Source organism: Prosopis cineraria, unplaced genomic scaffold, assembly GCF_029017545.1.
Source record: "Prosopis cineraria cultivar Desert tree isolate PC_DT_omini unplaced genomic scaffold, ASM2901754v1 PC1674, whole genome shotgun sequence".
Taxonomy (NCBI): domain Eukaryota; kingdom Viridiplantae; phylum Streptophyta; class Magnoliopsida; order Fabales; family Fabaceae; genus Prosopis; species Prosopis cineraria.
In genome coordinates, this window is record NW_026556999.1 from 1 (window position 1) to 13,516 (window position 13,516).

The window sequence follows — 13,516 nt, forward strand, 5'->3', positions numbered from 1 at the left end:
TGCATATATTGATATAAAGTATTTCCAGCTGTGTGCACTTGATATTTTTATAACTTTATCTCTTATTGTTCCACTTCCAATAGCGCAGCTTTGTTTCGTTATTCCTTGATAGAAACTACCAAAATACACACAAGCAGCCATGACACAGCCACAAAACAGGACTACTCTGGTGAATATTATAATTCTGGAACAGGAGTTGTTACAGTCTTTATGATATGGAACTTAAGCCCGAAAACAGACTCACACTGGCACAGGATCGTAGCACTTTACTTTCACAGACACGCTCCTCAACAATGCACAGCACAGAACTTCCACATGTACAGGGACTCAAACTAAAAGTCGTAGTCATAGTTCATACCTGTGCACAGAACAAGATGCACAAAAGCTTCTAGGCCAACTCTCTCCCAAGTCTGTCCTTTACCAATTTTTTTTCCTAGTTTCTTCCTTTAAATGCTTCTTTCCAACCACCCTCTCAACTGTTCCTACTCTATCATGGCTTCCTTTGCCCCTCTCATCTCTCTGTCTTTCCTGGTTTGGACCTACTTATTTCCTGAGGGACTAGCAGTCCTACCTCCATCTCCCCTTTCTCTCTTTTTGTGTCCTTTATTTATTTTTTTGCTTTGGGTTTAGGTTTAGATGTGTGAGTTCCATCCTTGTCTCTTTGGCAAATGCCTGATTGAATACCGATAGGGCTTTATAAGGAAAATGACCAAATTTGAAGGAAAGTCGGATTACATCCTTTTATTTTTGTATGTGGTTATTCTCCTAAATCCTAATAAGTCGCTTATAACTTTCATGAACAAGTGTTCACTGGATTAACAGGGGGAGGGACTAAAGAATTATACAAAATGGTCTGGTGGCCCAACAGGAAAGGGGGATGAAAAGTAAAATGATGAGAAGTCATACGTAGGGAAAAAGAACTCTGATCAGATAAGAGAAACATGTGAACTCAAGAGAATAAATCCATCACCCAATTTTGTAAGCTGACATGCTAATTGTCTGTGTTGGACCTGAACAGTCTCCCTACATTTTGCTTTCAAATTCTTTAGTTGGGAATGTTATGAATATATCAAGAGGTTGAGCATAGGTGCAGCGTCTTTTCTTTTTCTTTTTCTTTGCAAGGACATTTGCAGTAAGCTGAGAAAGAAAATTATGCTTGGCAGATGGACTTTGGTATTCTTACTGTTATTTTTGTTTCAAAACTGTGGTATAGATGCTCAAATACTTTTAGGATTGAAATATGTGAAGGTTTAGCATTTCTATGACACTTCGGTGTCTTGGCGTGCATGTTGGATTTTTTCTTTTCTTTCTTCTTTTTTTTTTTGGCTTTTGCTCCAATGTTCTAGGTTTTTGAACCATACTAATCTGGTCAGCAACTTGCTTCCACCTTTGTGAAGGGCATATCTCTGACCGGGAATTTAATCACTGCTGCATATCTAGGGCTCGAATTTAAGACCTCTGGTTAAGTTGGATCAATCCCCTAGCTAGTTGATCCAGGCATTGTGTTTGTGCTCTTTAATGTTCTTGAATTCATAGAACAAATGTACATTTGTCTTGGAACATTTTATACGTCTGCAAAATTAATTGCTTTCAACATTATGAAATGACCAGTGGTTTGTTGAACAGTATTTTCAGCTTCAATTAGGATTTATGTCTGAACATTTTATTTACTTTCCATTTCCTTTCCATTTTTTCTCTGCAATGTTACAACAGTCTTCTCATGATGCACTCTAAATTATGTTCGCATATTTTGCAGAAAACTATAAAGCAAGAGCATTTCTTGTGGCAGTTGTTCAATATAGAAAGAGATATTGAAAAGACAACTGACGATCTTGAGGATGAGAAAAAAAGTCGTGAAGGTGTCATGGAAGAACTAGAAAAATTTGAAGCTGAAGCTAGTAAAAAGAAGAAAGAACAGGCAAAATATCTGAAAGAGATTGCACAATGTGAAAAGAGAATTGGTGAGAAGAGCAACAAACTTGACAGAAATGTGAGTTCTCTTTTACTTTGGGGAGGAAGGGATGAGTTAGGATAATTGTTGGCATTTAATTGTCATCCCTTACTAGTGACATGCATAGGTTGATCTGTGCTTTAATTTTTAAACTTTGCTAATTTTTGTTGTGATTCAGCTGTAAACACAAATTTCCAGTTTGAAGATGATGTTGCCTTTTGGGCAGTTGCCTGACCATGGTTGTAGTGCCAAAACATCCAACCATAAGGGAGAAAGAGAAGCAATTAATTTTCACCCTTGTAAACTGTGCTTTAATGTACTTTGGGCTTTAGGACCTGTAGTGGATCGGAGTGAATAAATGGTCTATTTGACCGATAATTTATATTAATCTCCATTACTGTTGGGCTCAGTTCTTTTGTAGAAGTAAATAAATGAATGTTTTTACCCATAAAACATTTATGTGAGTTTGATAACCTCAAAATTGGTTCCTGACCAAGTTTTCCTCTCATAAGCTTATGGGTTGACTCTTTAGTTGGATTTTAGCTACCTTCGTATACGTATGTGGATTCTTCAATGGGTTCGTGGAACCTTTGACGTTTCGATGTATATAATCATTTTTTGCAATTATACATGTCAATTTCCTTTTGCTCCCTCTAGGCCCATTTTATACTGTTGGCATACCTGGGTTTGTTAATTGAAGCAATAATGTATGAAAGAAAGAAGTGTCTACAAGATTTGCATGCCATTATTAAATTCCTTGCTGCATGTTTTCTAAGCCCTATGTTGTGGTCTCATGCATCTTATCTGGGGGTCACAGTATATAGACTCACTTTGTATTCATATTGATCTCTTGAGAATGAATTAAAAAATACTACCTTCATTTTTTCTCTGTCTTTTCAATAAATTTGTTCTCTGGCTTCCCTGGGCTGCTTACAGCAACCTGATCTTCTGAAGTTGAAAGAGGAAATGGCTCGTATTAACTCAAAAATGAAAAAAGGGAAGAAGGAGCTAGATAGAAAAAGGGAAGAACGGAGAAAACATGCTAATGATATAACAGAGCTACAGAAGGGTATACGAGATCTCACTGCCAAGTTGGAAGATCTGCAGGAAAAGAGTCGAGATGCCAGTGATGAATTGAAGTTAGATGGCAGTGACTTGGAGGAATATTTTCGAATGTGAGTATATATTTCCTGAAACCTTGTAGCTTGTTCTTTGTCAGACAGTGTTTATTTATTTTTTCTATTTGCATTATGCTTTTGAGCCATGGTTGAAACACACCATTTTTTTAATATTTAGCTCGGGATTTCTTGTGAAATCCAGACTATCTTGGTGCAGTGTGCATCAAAACTAGTGTACTTGTTTTTAATTGCTTGATTGTGCTGGTTTTGTATGTAATTGTGTTAAGAGCATTGTTCTCTTGTTTGAGACAAGATTTAAAACGGTTGGTTAGTGTCAAAGAGAAAGTTCCATTAACTGGAAGTCTGGATAAGGTGTATCTCTTTTCCTTATGATTTTCCTTCTTCTGTTACTGGAATTCATGATCAAAATGTTGCTGTCACAGCAAAGAGGAAGCTGGGATGAAAACTGCAAAGCTCAGGGAGGAGAAAGAACTTCTGGATAGGCAACAACATGCAGATAGCGAAGCTCAAAAAAATTTGGATGAAAATCTTCAACAATTAAGGAATAGGGAGTCTGAATTGAATTCACAAGAAGAACAGATGCGAACAAGGCTGAAAAAAATTCTTGATAATTCTACTAAACATAAGGATGACCTTGCAAATTTGAAAAAAGAATTGCGTGTGATGCAGGACAGACATCGAGATTCTAGGTAATTTAACTTGTTCTTTCATTTTCTCGTCTCTGTATTGGTTAGAGGCTAGAACCAACTCTTCTTTAAAGGACCTTTAAAGGCCCTGATGGGTTAAAATGTTTATCCTTTCTCTTGAGGAAAAAGGAGGAGCTGTTGTGCGGCGGGGTAGGGGTTGTTAGTGATAAAGTTTTGCAGAAATTGTTGTGCCTATGCTTTATGAAATGATATATCTACTGTTGATATTCAGTGTGCCTTTCTTTTGATGAAGTTCTGAATTTTTTACAATTTTTGTTACTTTTCATGTGCAGGAAGAAATATGAATATTTGAGGTCTAGAATTGGTGAAATAGAAAATCAACTTCGTGAATTAAGGGCTGATCGATATGAAAACGAGAGAGATGCAAAATTGTCTCAAGCTGTGGAGAGTCTCAAACGTCTGTTTCAGGGAGTCCATGGCCGCATGACTGATCTTTGTAGGCCAACACAGAAGAAGTATAACCTAGCTGTTACTGTTGCTATGGGTAAATTTATGGATGCAGTTGTAGTTGAGGATGAAAAGACTGGGAAGGAATGCATCAAGGTGCTAATGATGGCCTTCATTTAGTTGATCAGTTATATATATTAATTATTTATGTTAGTATTAATTAGAACTTTGATCACTTTCTTCTCTACAGTATTTGAAAGATCAGAGGCTTCCTCCACAAACATTTATTCCTTTGCAATCAGTTCGTGTGAAGCCAATTATTGAAAGATTGCGCACATTAGGTGGCACAGCAAAGCTGGTTTTTGATGTCATCCAATATCCTTTTTTACCAATGACTCTTTTGCAGACCCTGTTGCATATATTTATATATATATTTGGTTTATAGATGTTTTCTTTTATTGTTTGAGAATTGCCCTGAATTTTTCCTTCTGCAGTTGGCTTGTCCATGGGAACTGCACTGCCTTACTTAATTTCTTTCCTGGCCTTTGTGACACAACATTTTGTTGTTAATCAACAATTTAAAATTGAATGTTAATATGGCAACAATAACAAACTTTATCCCACTAAATGAGATTCATTACCTAAATTTAACAATCCCATTGGGACTGCTGATGTATCATTCAGCATTATACCCCATTTTATAACTAATTTCGTTTTCTCTCTCTAGTAATTTCAAAGTGCTTTCTTTAATGGGATAATTTCAATGTGCTTTTGTCTAGCCATTGCATATTTATGCATTATTTTTTTTGTTAATGAACTTCCTTTTGGTACAGGAGTAGTGTTTTGTTTAGGAGGTGGATTGTTAAGTTGGCATTTCAGTTGGTTGAGTCGTCGTTCTGTCATGAATCTTTTGTCGTGGCTGCTGTTCATCAAAATTCTTCATGCTTTACGTCTAATCTTTGACTTCCTAAAAAATAAATGCATAATATTTGCTTTTATTTGGTGGTCTAGCGTAACTGTTTTATGCATCACCTCTTGTGATTGTTTTGATTATTGCAAACCATCACGCATCTTTGATTGTTTTTCTGTGCCTATTGCTTTCCAGTAAATTATACTCTTTCGTTAAAAAATGTGAAGCATTTTTAATTGAATCTCACCTCCCTATAAAGTAGTTTTTTTTTTCAAACTAACCTTATTTTTTCATTTTTATTCTTATTTAATAAGGTGTTTTACCCTAGAATAAATATAAAGAAACTTATTCAATAGGGGGCACTTTGGAAAAAACGGCAATGATTACACTTTGAAAGACTAAAAATGTCTTATATTTTTGAACATCTAACCCTTTAGAAAATGCCTTACATTTTTAAATAGAGGGAGTATTTTTTTTCAAGTAAAATGATGTCTTATGGACTGAAAAAGTGCTTCAAGGTTTTCAACTTAACTAGGGCAAGTTTGATCCTGCCTTGGAGAAGGCAATTCTCTTTGCTGTTGGGAATACTCTTGTTTGTGATGATCTTGAGGAGGCCAAAGTTTTGAGCTGGAGTGGTGAGAGGTTCAAAGGTAAGTATGCTTTCTCCCTGTGTTCTAAGTGTTCTGTATCTTACTCTCATGTCAAATATGGTCATCATTAGAACCTAAAGGAAATAAATAATTTAAATTCTCTATTTTTCTCTATTATCTTTTTAGTCTGGTTTCTTGTTAAACTTCCTTCTTGGGAAGTCACATTTTTTATTTATTTTACTCACTGATTCTGTGTTCTTTAGATGCTTATTTATTATTTCTTTATCTAGTATTATTTCTTCCTCGTGGAGGATGTTAATGTTTCTGATTTTGTGGATATAGCATGATATACTGGTTTCTTTTAAAGTATTTTTGCTTGCAGAATGCCAAAAGTAAAACTTTGTTACATGTTCTTTGACTAGTTGTAACTGTGGAAGGAATTCTGCTGACAAAATCTGGCACAATGACTGGAGGCACTAGTGGTGGAATGGAGGCTAGGTCAAAACAGTGGGATGACAAAAAGATCGAAGGTTTGTTTTTTGAAATGTGAGTCAAAGCCAATTTGTTCCAGCAGTAACCATGCTTTTTTCAGGCCTGAAGAAAAAGAAGGAGAATTTTGAATCTGAGTTGGAAGAGGTAGGATCCATAAGAGATATGCACCTTAAAGAGTCTGAAGCATCCGGAAAAATTAGTGGACTTGAAAAGAAAATTCAATATGCTGAGATTGAAAAGGTAATTCACCCACTCAGAATATACGGACTCACTAAAAAATAGATGCTAGTCTTGGTCCAGTAATAGATAAGAATATTTTTTACGCTGGTAACTTTTTTATTGCCTCTGCTAATGGAATTTCAATTATATCATCTTTAATTATGTTTCTATTTTTTTACAGCGAAGCATTGAAGACAAACTTTCAAATTTGAGGCGAGAGAAAGAGATAATCAAGGAAGAAATTGAACGGATCAGTCCAGAACTTCAGAAGGTAAGGTGACGTTTGTGATGACTTGGTTTAGTCATGATTATGCATTTGTTTACCGAAGAGGTTACCTAGTGTTTACACTTTGCAGTTAAACGGCACTATTGATAAGAGGAATGCAGAAATACGTAAGCTGGAGAAGAGGATCAATGAAATTACTGATCGGATTTACAAAGATTTCAGCAAGTCAGTTGGGGTTGCTAACATTCGTGAGTATGAAGAAAATCAACTGAAGTCTGCTCAAAATGTAGCAGAGGAGAGGCTGAGCTTGAGTAGCCAGCTATCAAAATTAAAATATCAGTGCGTTCATTCCCCCTTCTCTCTCTCACTCATGTTCTTTGCAACTAAACTCCTGGAAGGGTTTCTATTTAATAGTATTTGAGCTTGCGACCAACTTCTGTTCTGCTTTGCTGAAAGTGTATTTGAATTGCCAGAGTGCTGAATTGAAGCTGTATCAACTTGTATATTTACTTGATTATGTGATTGTATAAGGGAAAAAATGACAACAGCCGTCAATGTCTATGCTATGAATAGCATAAATAGGTGGATTGTCAGGAAACATCTGCCTGATGCCCGTGATATATTGTCTCTCAGAAATAGTATAAGGGGGGAGTTCAAAGTAGCAGTATTTTTAAGGAGCACTCAGGAGATTTATATTTCTGTCTTTTAACGTGAAAATATGGAAGCTGTTTTGTGGCAAATGCCATCTGTTGTTATGGTTGTTATGTCTCTGAATCAATATTTGTTAGCATTTTTTATCAGACATGGTGAGCATAAATGCATTATTGGTTTGCAGATTTTAAAATCTCCTCTCTATGATTTATATACAAAATTTAAAAATAATATCTTATATAAACAACAAATAATGCGGTTTACAAATTGCTAACTAATCCTTCCGAACTGCAATGAGTTATTGTTAACTAATTTACGTTTCTTAAAAAAGTTTGTTAAAATCTTGATTTAAGTTTGCTAACTAATGTGTTTGAACGTGAAAATATGGAGGTAGTTTTGTGGCAAATACAATCTGTAGTTGTTATGGTTGTTGTTACATCTCTGAATCAATAGTCATAATTCAACTTGAGTGTTTTCCTGTTATTGGTATCATTATTTTCTTGCTGTCATTGACATGGATATTTTTTTTTTGAGTGAAGTCAACACAGATTTTTTCTTTGTGCGCGTGAAATAGTTTCAATTGATGAAGGTTTTTCTTTGTGCGCATCCTCTTTTTGTACTCTATGTGAAAACTTTGGGCTTCGGAGTATTTTTAAATTTAAAAGTGTAGTTGATTAAAACAAATGGTATTTGAATTGAGTCTTATTATTATTTTTTTTTTAGCTCTAGTCGTTGTCTGTTTAGTTGCTCTTAAATTAATTAATGCATTCATTCATTAATATTCTTTTTTTCAATAACTATCAGGTTGGAGTATGAGCAAAATCGGGATATGACTACACGGATTAGAGAACTAGAATCTTCTTTGAGTGCTCTTGAGCATGATTTAAAACAAGTACAGCACAAAGAGGCTGAAACAAAGCTGGCAGCTGAGAAAGCTACTGAAGATATTAACCAGTTTAAGGAAGAAGTTCAGGGTATACTTGGTGCCTCGTCATTTTACATTATGATATTACCTAGATAGAATTTTAAAATACCGTTACAATATTTATGGCCAAGGTTCTTTTTCACCTTTTATTCTCGGGCAAAGGGAGTGGGGTATCAGGGTTTTTCCTTGGTTATCTTAGGTTGACATGAGCTGTTTCTTTGAGGTTCTCATTTGAAATTGTTGGAATCACAGTTTCATTGGTCTTGATAGGAACTGAACTACACACACGTCCCATTTATTTGTTATTTTTCTCTGTGCGTCTGATTCTTCTATTCTTGTAGAGTGGAAATTGAAGTCGGAAGATTGTGAGAAGGATATCCAAGAGTGGAAGAAGCGTGCTTCTTCAGCCACAACAAGCATATCCAAACTTAATCGTCAGATAAACTCAAAGGTGGGGGTGGCGATAAATTTGTCCATTTTTGCAACTTAAAAGTACAATTTATGGATAAATGAACCCATCTTTACGGTCATAAACAGGAGGCACAGATTGAGCAGTTGATTGTGCAGAAGCAGGAAATTGTAGAAAAGTGTGAACTAGAACAGCTTAGCCTGCCAATTATAGCAGATCCAATGGATACTGGTACTTCAATACCAGGTCCAGTTTTTGACTTTGATCAACTAAGTAGGGCACTGAAGGATAGGAAGAACTCTGACAGGGACAAAATTGAGGTTGAATTTAGGCAAAAAATGGATTCCCTTACATCTGAAATTGAAAGAACAGCACCGAATTTGAAGGCATTAGACCAATATGAAGCTTTGCTGGAAAAGGAAAGGGCAGTAACTGAAGAGTTTGAAGCTGTCAGGAAGGAGGAGAAGGAGAAGGCTGATAGGTTCAATGCAGTGAAGCAGAAGAGGTATGTTTATACTATTAAATGCTGTGTGTTTTACCAACAGTTTATGGTACAAATATGACGAAAAGATACAAAGGAATCTTAATGTCAGGTTGCTTGTAAAGACATGAGGTGGAAACTGAAATGGTTAGTTGTGGTTAGAAGATAGGGGTGCTTTGGGAAATGATTCTAGACTGACACGGGTATCCAGTTTGATTTATTTGTTTAAACAAGTAGTGCAGCATGTTACCAGAAAGAGAAACATTTGTTGAGATCAAGAGGCAAAAATCGGTATTGGCATGCCACGAGGAAAGTAATGTGTTTCCCACTCAGAAACACCTAAATTAGTGTTATCAAAAAGAAGAAACACCTATATTTTGTTTATTATATTATTTACCAAATCTGACGATAATGCAATAATTTGCATCTCAAGTTCCAAGTACTATATACAGCTATTATTTTTGGTTCCTTGCTGCAATCACCTATCTTGTATTCACATGATAGATTCCAGGAGGAACGTGAATGATCCCTTGACTAGATCTGGTATAGTATGATCTAAGAATGAACATCCTTTAACACAAGTTTTGCATTGATTCAAATGGTAATATAATTCTCATTTTAAGGATGGCATTAAAAGGTCAAGCTGCTATTGGTCACCTGCATGATATGATAAGCACACTTTTTTTTGGGTAAGTGGTGGGAAGAAGCTACAGCCAATGATTAACTTACCTCGTTTCCTTTATAGATCTTTCTAGTTATGAAACTCTTCAATTAGTATAATTTTTCTTGTCTGATTTATATTGTGGTATCAGCTTATTTCTCTATGTTCTACTCGCTTAGTTGCTCACTGATTTTGTTGGCTCTAGGTTTTGATTGAGTTATTACTTGATATCCTGAAACAAGGGAATTTTTTCTGTATTTGATGTTTGGGCATCACATCTATTCTCTGATGTAGCTAGGTTTATTTAATTAAATTCAGGTATGAGTTGTTCATGGATGCTTTCAACCACATATCTGGTAATATCGATAAAATATACAAACAACTTACAAAGAGCAACACGCATCCGCTGGGTGGAACAGCATACTTAAATTTAGAAAATGAAGATGATCCATTTCTACATGGCATCAAATACACTGCTATGCCCCCAACAAAGCGCTTTCGTGATATGGAGCAACTGTCTGGTGGGGAGAAGACTGTTGCTGCACTTGCTTTGCTATTCTCCATCCACAGGTAAGTGTCATGAATACAGACCCGTATCTCAAGCATGTTTTTACTCTTGTATTTTTATTTTCTAAGCTCAATCTGAATTGCAATGCCTTGTATATAGCCATTTTCTGACATTTTTGGTTTTAAACATGAGTTCTTGCGAGGGACATGCTGGGTACATCTGGAACATGCAACCATGCTCCATAGTGGCATATGTGATCTGCTTGTTGAGTTCTGTTAACCCTGCTTGCTTCTTGTTTCAGTTACAAGCCCTCACCTTTTTTCATATTGGACGAAGTCGATGCTGCATTGGACAACTTAAATGTTGCCAAGGTTGCTGGATTTATTCGTTCCAAATCTTGTGAGGGAGCAAGGGCTAGCCAGGATGCTGATGGTGGCAGTGGCTTTCAAAGTATTGTGATATCCTTGAAGGATACCTTTTATGACAAAGCTGAAGCATTGGTTGGGGTTTACCGTGATTCAGAGAGAAGGTAAGCTTGACAATGATTGAATTTAAATTCCAACATGCATCGATTTCCTTCTTGTCGTAAATCCACGTGATCCTCCAAGTTGATGTGGTACACATGATTTGCTTTCTACAGCTGTTCGAGAACTCTGACATTTGACCTGACCAAATACCGCGAGTCCTAAAATTCATGGATAGGCTACAAGGGATTATCAGCCTGCTATATACATAGCTGATAGCTTAGGCCCTAGTTACATTCTTCTCTTGTATATAATAACCTCGCATTCTGATTGATGTCTCATCCTCACCCTTCGTCACAATGATTTATGTTGAAGTTGCCATGTCAGTTTTACTTATAATATTTTGTAAATATGACTTTCTCAGAGGATGCAAAGGATGCTGTGACATTAGAAGTTCAATCAATGCAAAACGCAATAGCTAGATGACCAATGTGCGCACTTTGCTGTACATATGTATTCGATTCATCTGGAATGTCTCTTCCATGCAGTTAGTATTCCTGTAGTTGAGTATTATCTTCACGAGGAAATTGTTTGACCTTTTTGGGATTTGGAGTCAGCGAAAATTGTATTTTTATCTTTGAGTACAAGAAGTTTAGTGAAATTCGATTGTTAACATGCGTGTGGTGACGAACCTGCACCTGTAGATGAGAATAATGAAGTGAATGGGCCTCTAAAGGCATGTTTAGGAGGGTGGAAGAATATTTGCACCTGCGGTTAAATTAGTTCGAACATGTTGCTTGAGTATGCCGATTAAGCGGACGAAGCTGCGTGACGCTGGATGCTTAATAATGTTGTGTGTGAAACTTAAGAACGATTTTTCTTAACCACTAAATTGGCTTGGAGAATTACGGCATGAGGAATGTCGTTAATGGTGTTGTTCCCAAAACATGTGGACCTCGGGTTCAACTCGGGAAACTGGGCCCATGCCCCATGGACATTAGACAACTAGCAAACTCAGACTGGGCTTCAACATCGAGTTCCGGGTCAGATTTAGGTGCAAAATTGAAAAAGAAGTAGAAAGGAGGGTTTAGGTGCAAAACAGCCCTTGACAATTTCACCTCATATTTTAAAGTATTTTTTGATATAATTTTGCTTCAATATTTTTTTTTGGGTATAATGTTGTCTTGACCTAATTGTTAGATCACATTGACTGTTGGATTAACAAATTTCAACGTTAATTGCCTTGTTGGCCTTTAATGTTTTCATAATTGAATCGAATATTGAACCAAAAAAATCAACGATTCACATGATTCACTAGTTGGATTAATCGTCAGACCGATGACATAATAATTAAATTAAAAAAATTATATATGTATATAATAATTTAAATATAAAAAATACATATGAAATTGCTACTTAACTTAAAAAACCAAATATTTTAAGTTTATCATAACTTAATAAGCTACATGATACAACATAATATCAAATGATTAAAAAAATTAGCCATTTTTTAAAAAAATTGAATAAAAAATAAAAAAATTTTTTTTAACAGTTTGGCTTTTGAAAACTGGATTTAATTCCCGACTTGATTTTGGTTCTCAGTTAAAAATGACTCAACCCGGCTCAATCTCTAAAATAATTTTCTCATATAAATCAAATTGAAATCCAGAGCGATCAACGGTCGGAACCGTCCGGACTGGTTTTAAAAAACAATGTTGGCTTCCGACATTAGCATCCTGGTGAAATCCCCTTATGTTTTGCATTTTCACTTCTCTCCAAACCTAGATCTCCTTCATCATGATCATGATCATCATCTTCCTCCTCCTCCAAACCTAGATATCATTCACGAACCCTCATCCCTCTTCTTCTACATATTCTTCCTACCCCAGCGATGATGGTTGACTCCCATTTTAGAGTGATAGTTCGAGAAAACCTTCTCTGCTGATCCTTCCTTCTGGAGGCACGAGAGAGCGTCGAGGGTGCGACAGAGTCAGATCAAGACATAGGAAGTGATAAGTTGAATTTGAAGTTGGAGAGGAGGGTCGAGGGTTTCTTTGGTCTGGATAATGAGTGAAGGAAAAGCTCATGTGTGAGAAGTTGATGACGATACTGACTCTGACATCGAGCTCTTCTAAGCAATAAGTCTTGTTTTTGTTTGTCTTCCCTGTCATTGTCATTTTTTTTTTCACCATATTCTTCTTCCTTCCCTCTGCTATGGCTAGGGTCTGGCTCGTCCAATTTCCAAATAGCGAAATGATATGGCTTTACATTCAAAAATCGATTGTGTAGACAACATGCAAGGTGCGAAAGTCAAATTGTTGTAACTTTTGGTTTCGTGATGGTCTCTCCAGATTAGAACCAAAGCATAGGCTCGTGGACATAGTTTTTTTTTTTTTTTTTGGGTTCATGACTATTCTTAGTTGTTTTTTTTTTTCTTTGATGGCCGACGCTAATTTCAGGGTTTATTAATTAAGTTTTTTGGGTTCAAATCTTTGTCTTAATTTGATTGTTATGGTTTATCCATTTCTGGCATTAAGTTTTTCAAGTTTCTTGTTTCATTTTGATTTGGCTATACCTTACTTCATATATCTGAGTTCTTCTTCTTTAGCACCGACGATGAGAATGAGAGAGCTTCCATGCCTATGACGATGATAACGAGATGCGTCTTCTCCATCCCAGGTCTTTGTGGTTCCAAAATCTGAATCTAATTTCCGAATCAATACTGTATGATTTCTCTAGATGTGGTTTTCAATTTTTATTGGTTTTTGCTTTTAAGTGTTTCATCTGAATTTGAAT

At 36.0% G+C, this 13,516-nt stretch overlaps 1 protein-coding gene across 1 annotated transcript; it reads left to right on the forward strand.

The window, feature by feature from the left end:
- Nucleotides 1-1,723: 1,723 nt before the first annotated feature.
- On the forward strand, nt 1,724-11,228 carry LOC129300609 (structural maintenance of chromosomes protein 1-like). Its single transcript, XM_054939184.1, has 16 exons — nt 1,724-1,990; nt 2,888-3,126; nt 3,513-3,779; nt 4,070-4,340; nt 4,435-4,558; nt 5,634-5,744; nt 6,107-6,214; nt 6,277-6,416; nt 6,577-6,666; nt 6,752-6,960; nt 8,077-8,246; nt 8,539-8,648; nt 8,735-9,111; nt 10,067-10,318; nt 10,558-10,785; nt 10,897-11,228. Exons 1-16 carry the CDS (start codon nt 1,724-1,726, stop codon nt 10,943-10,945), a joined length of 3,012 nt encoding a protein of 1,003 aa, XP_054795159.1. The 3' UTR covers nt 10,946-11,228.
- Nucleotides 11,229-13,516: the final 2,288 nt, after the last annotated feature.

Coding starts and splice junctions, on each gene's coding strand:
- LOC129300609 (XM_054939184.1), top strand. CDS start 1,724: ATGCACTCTAAATTATGTTCGCATATTTTGCAGAAAACTATAAAGCAA. Junction 8,649..8,734: donor ATCGTCAGATAAACTCAAAG/GTGGGGGTGGCG, acceptor GGTCATAAACAG/GAGGCACAGATTGAGCAGTT. Junction 10,319..10,557: donor TTGCTATTCTCCATCCACAG/GTAAGTGTCATG, acceptor TTCTTGTTTCAG/TTACAAGCCCTCACCTTTTT.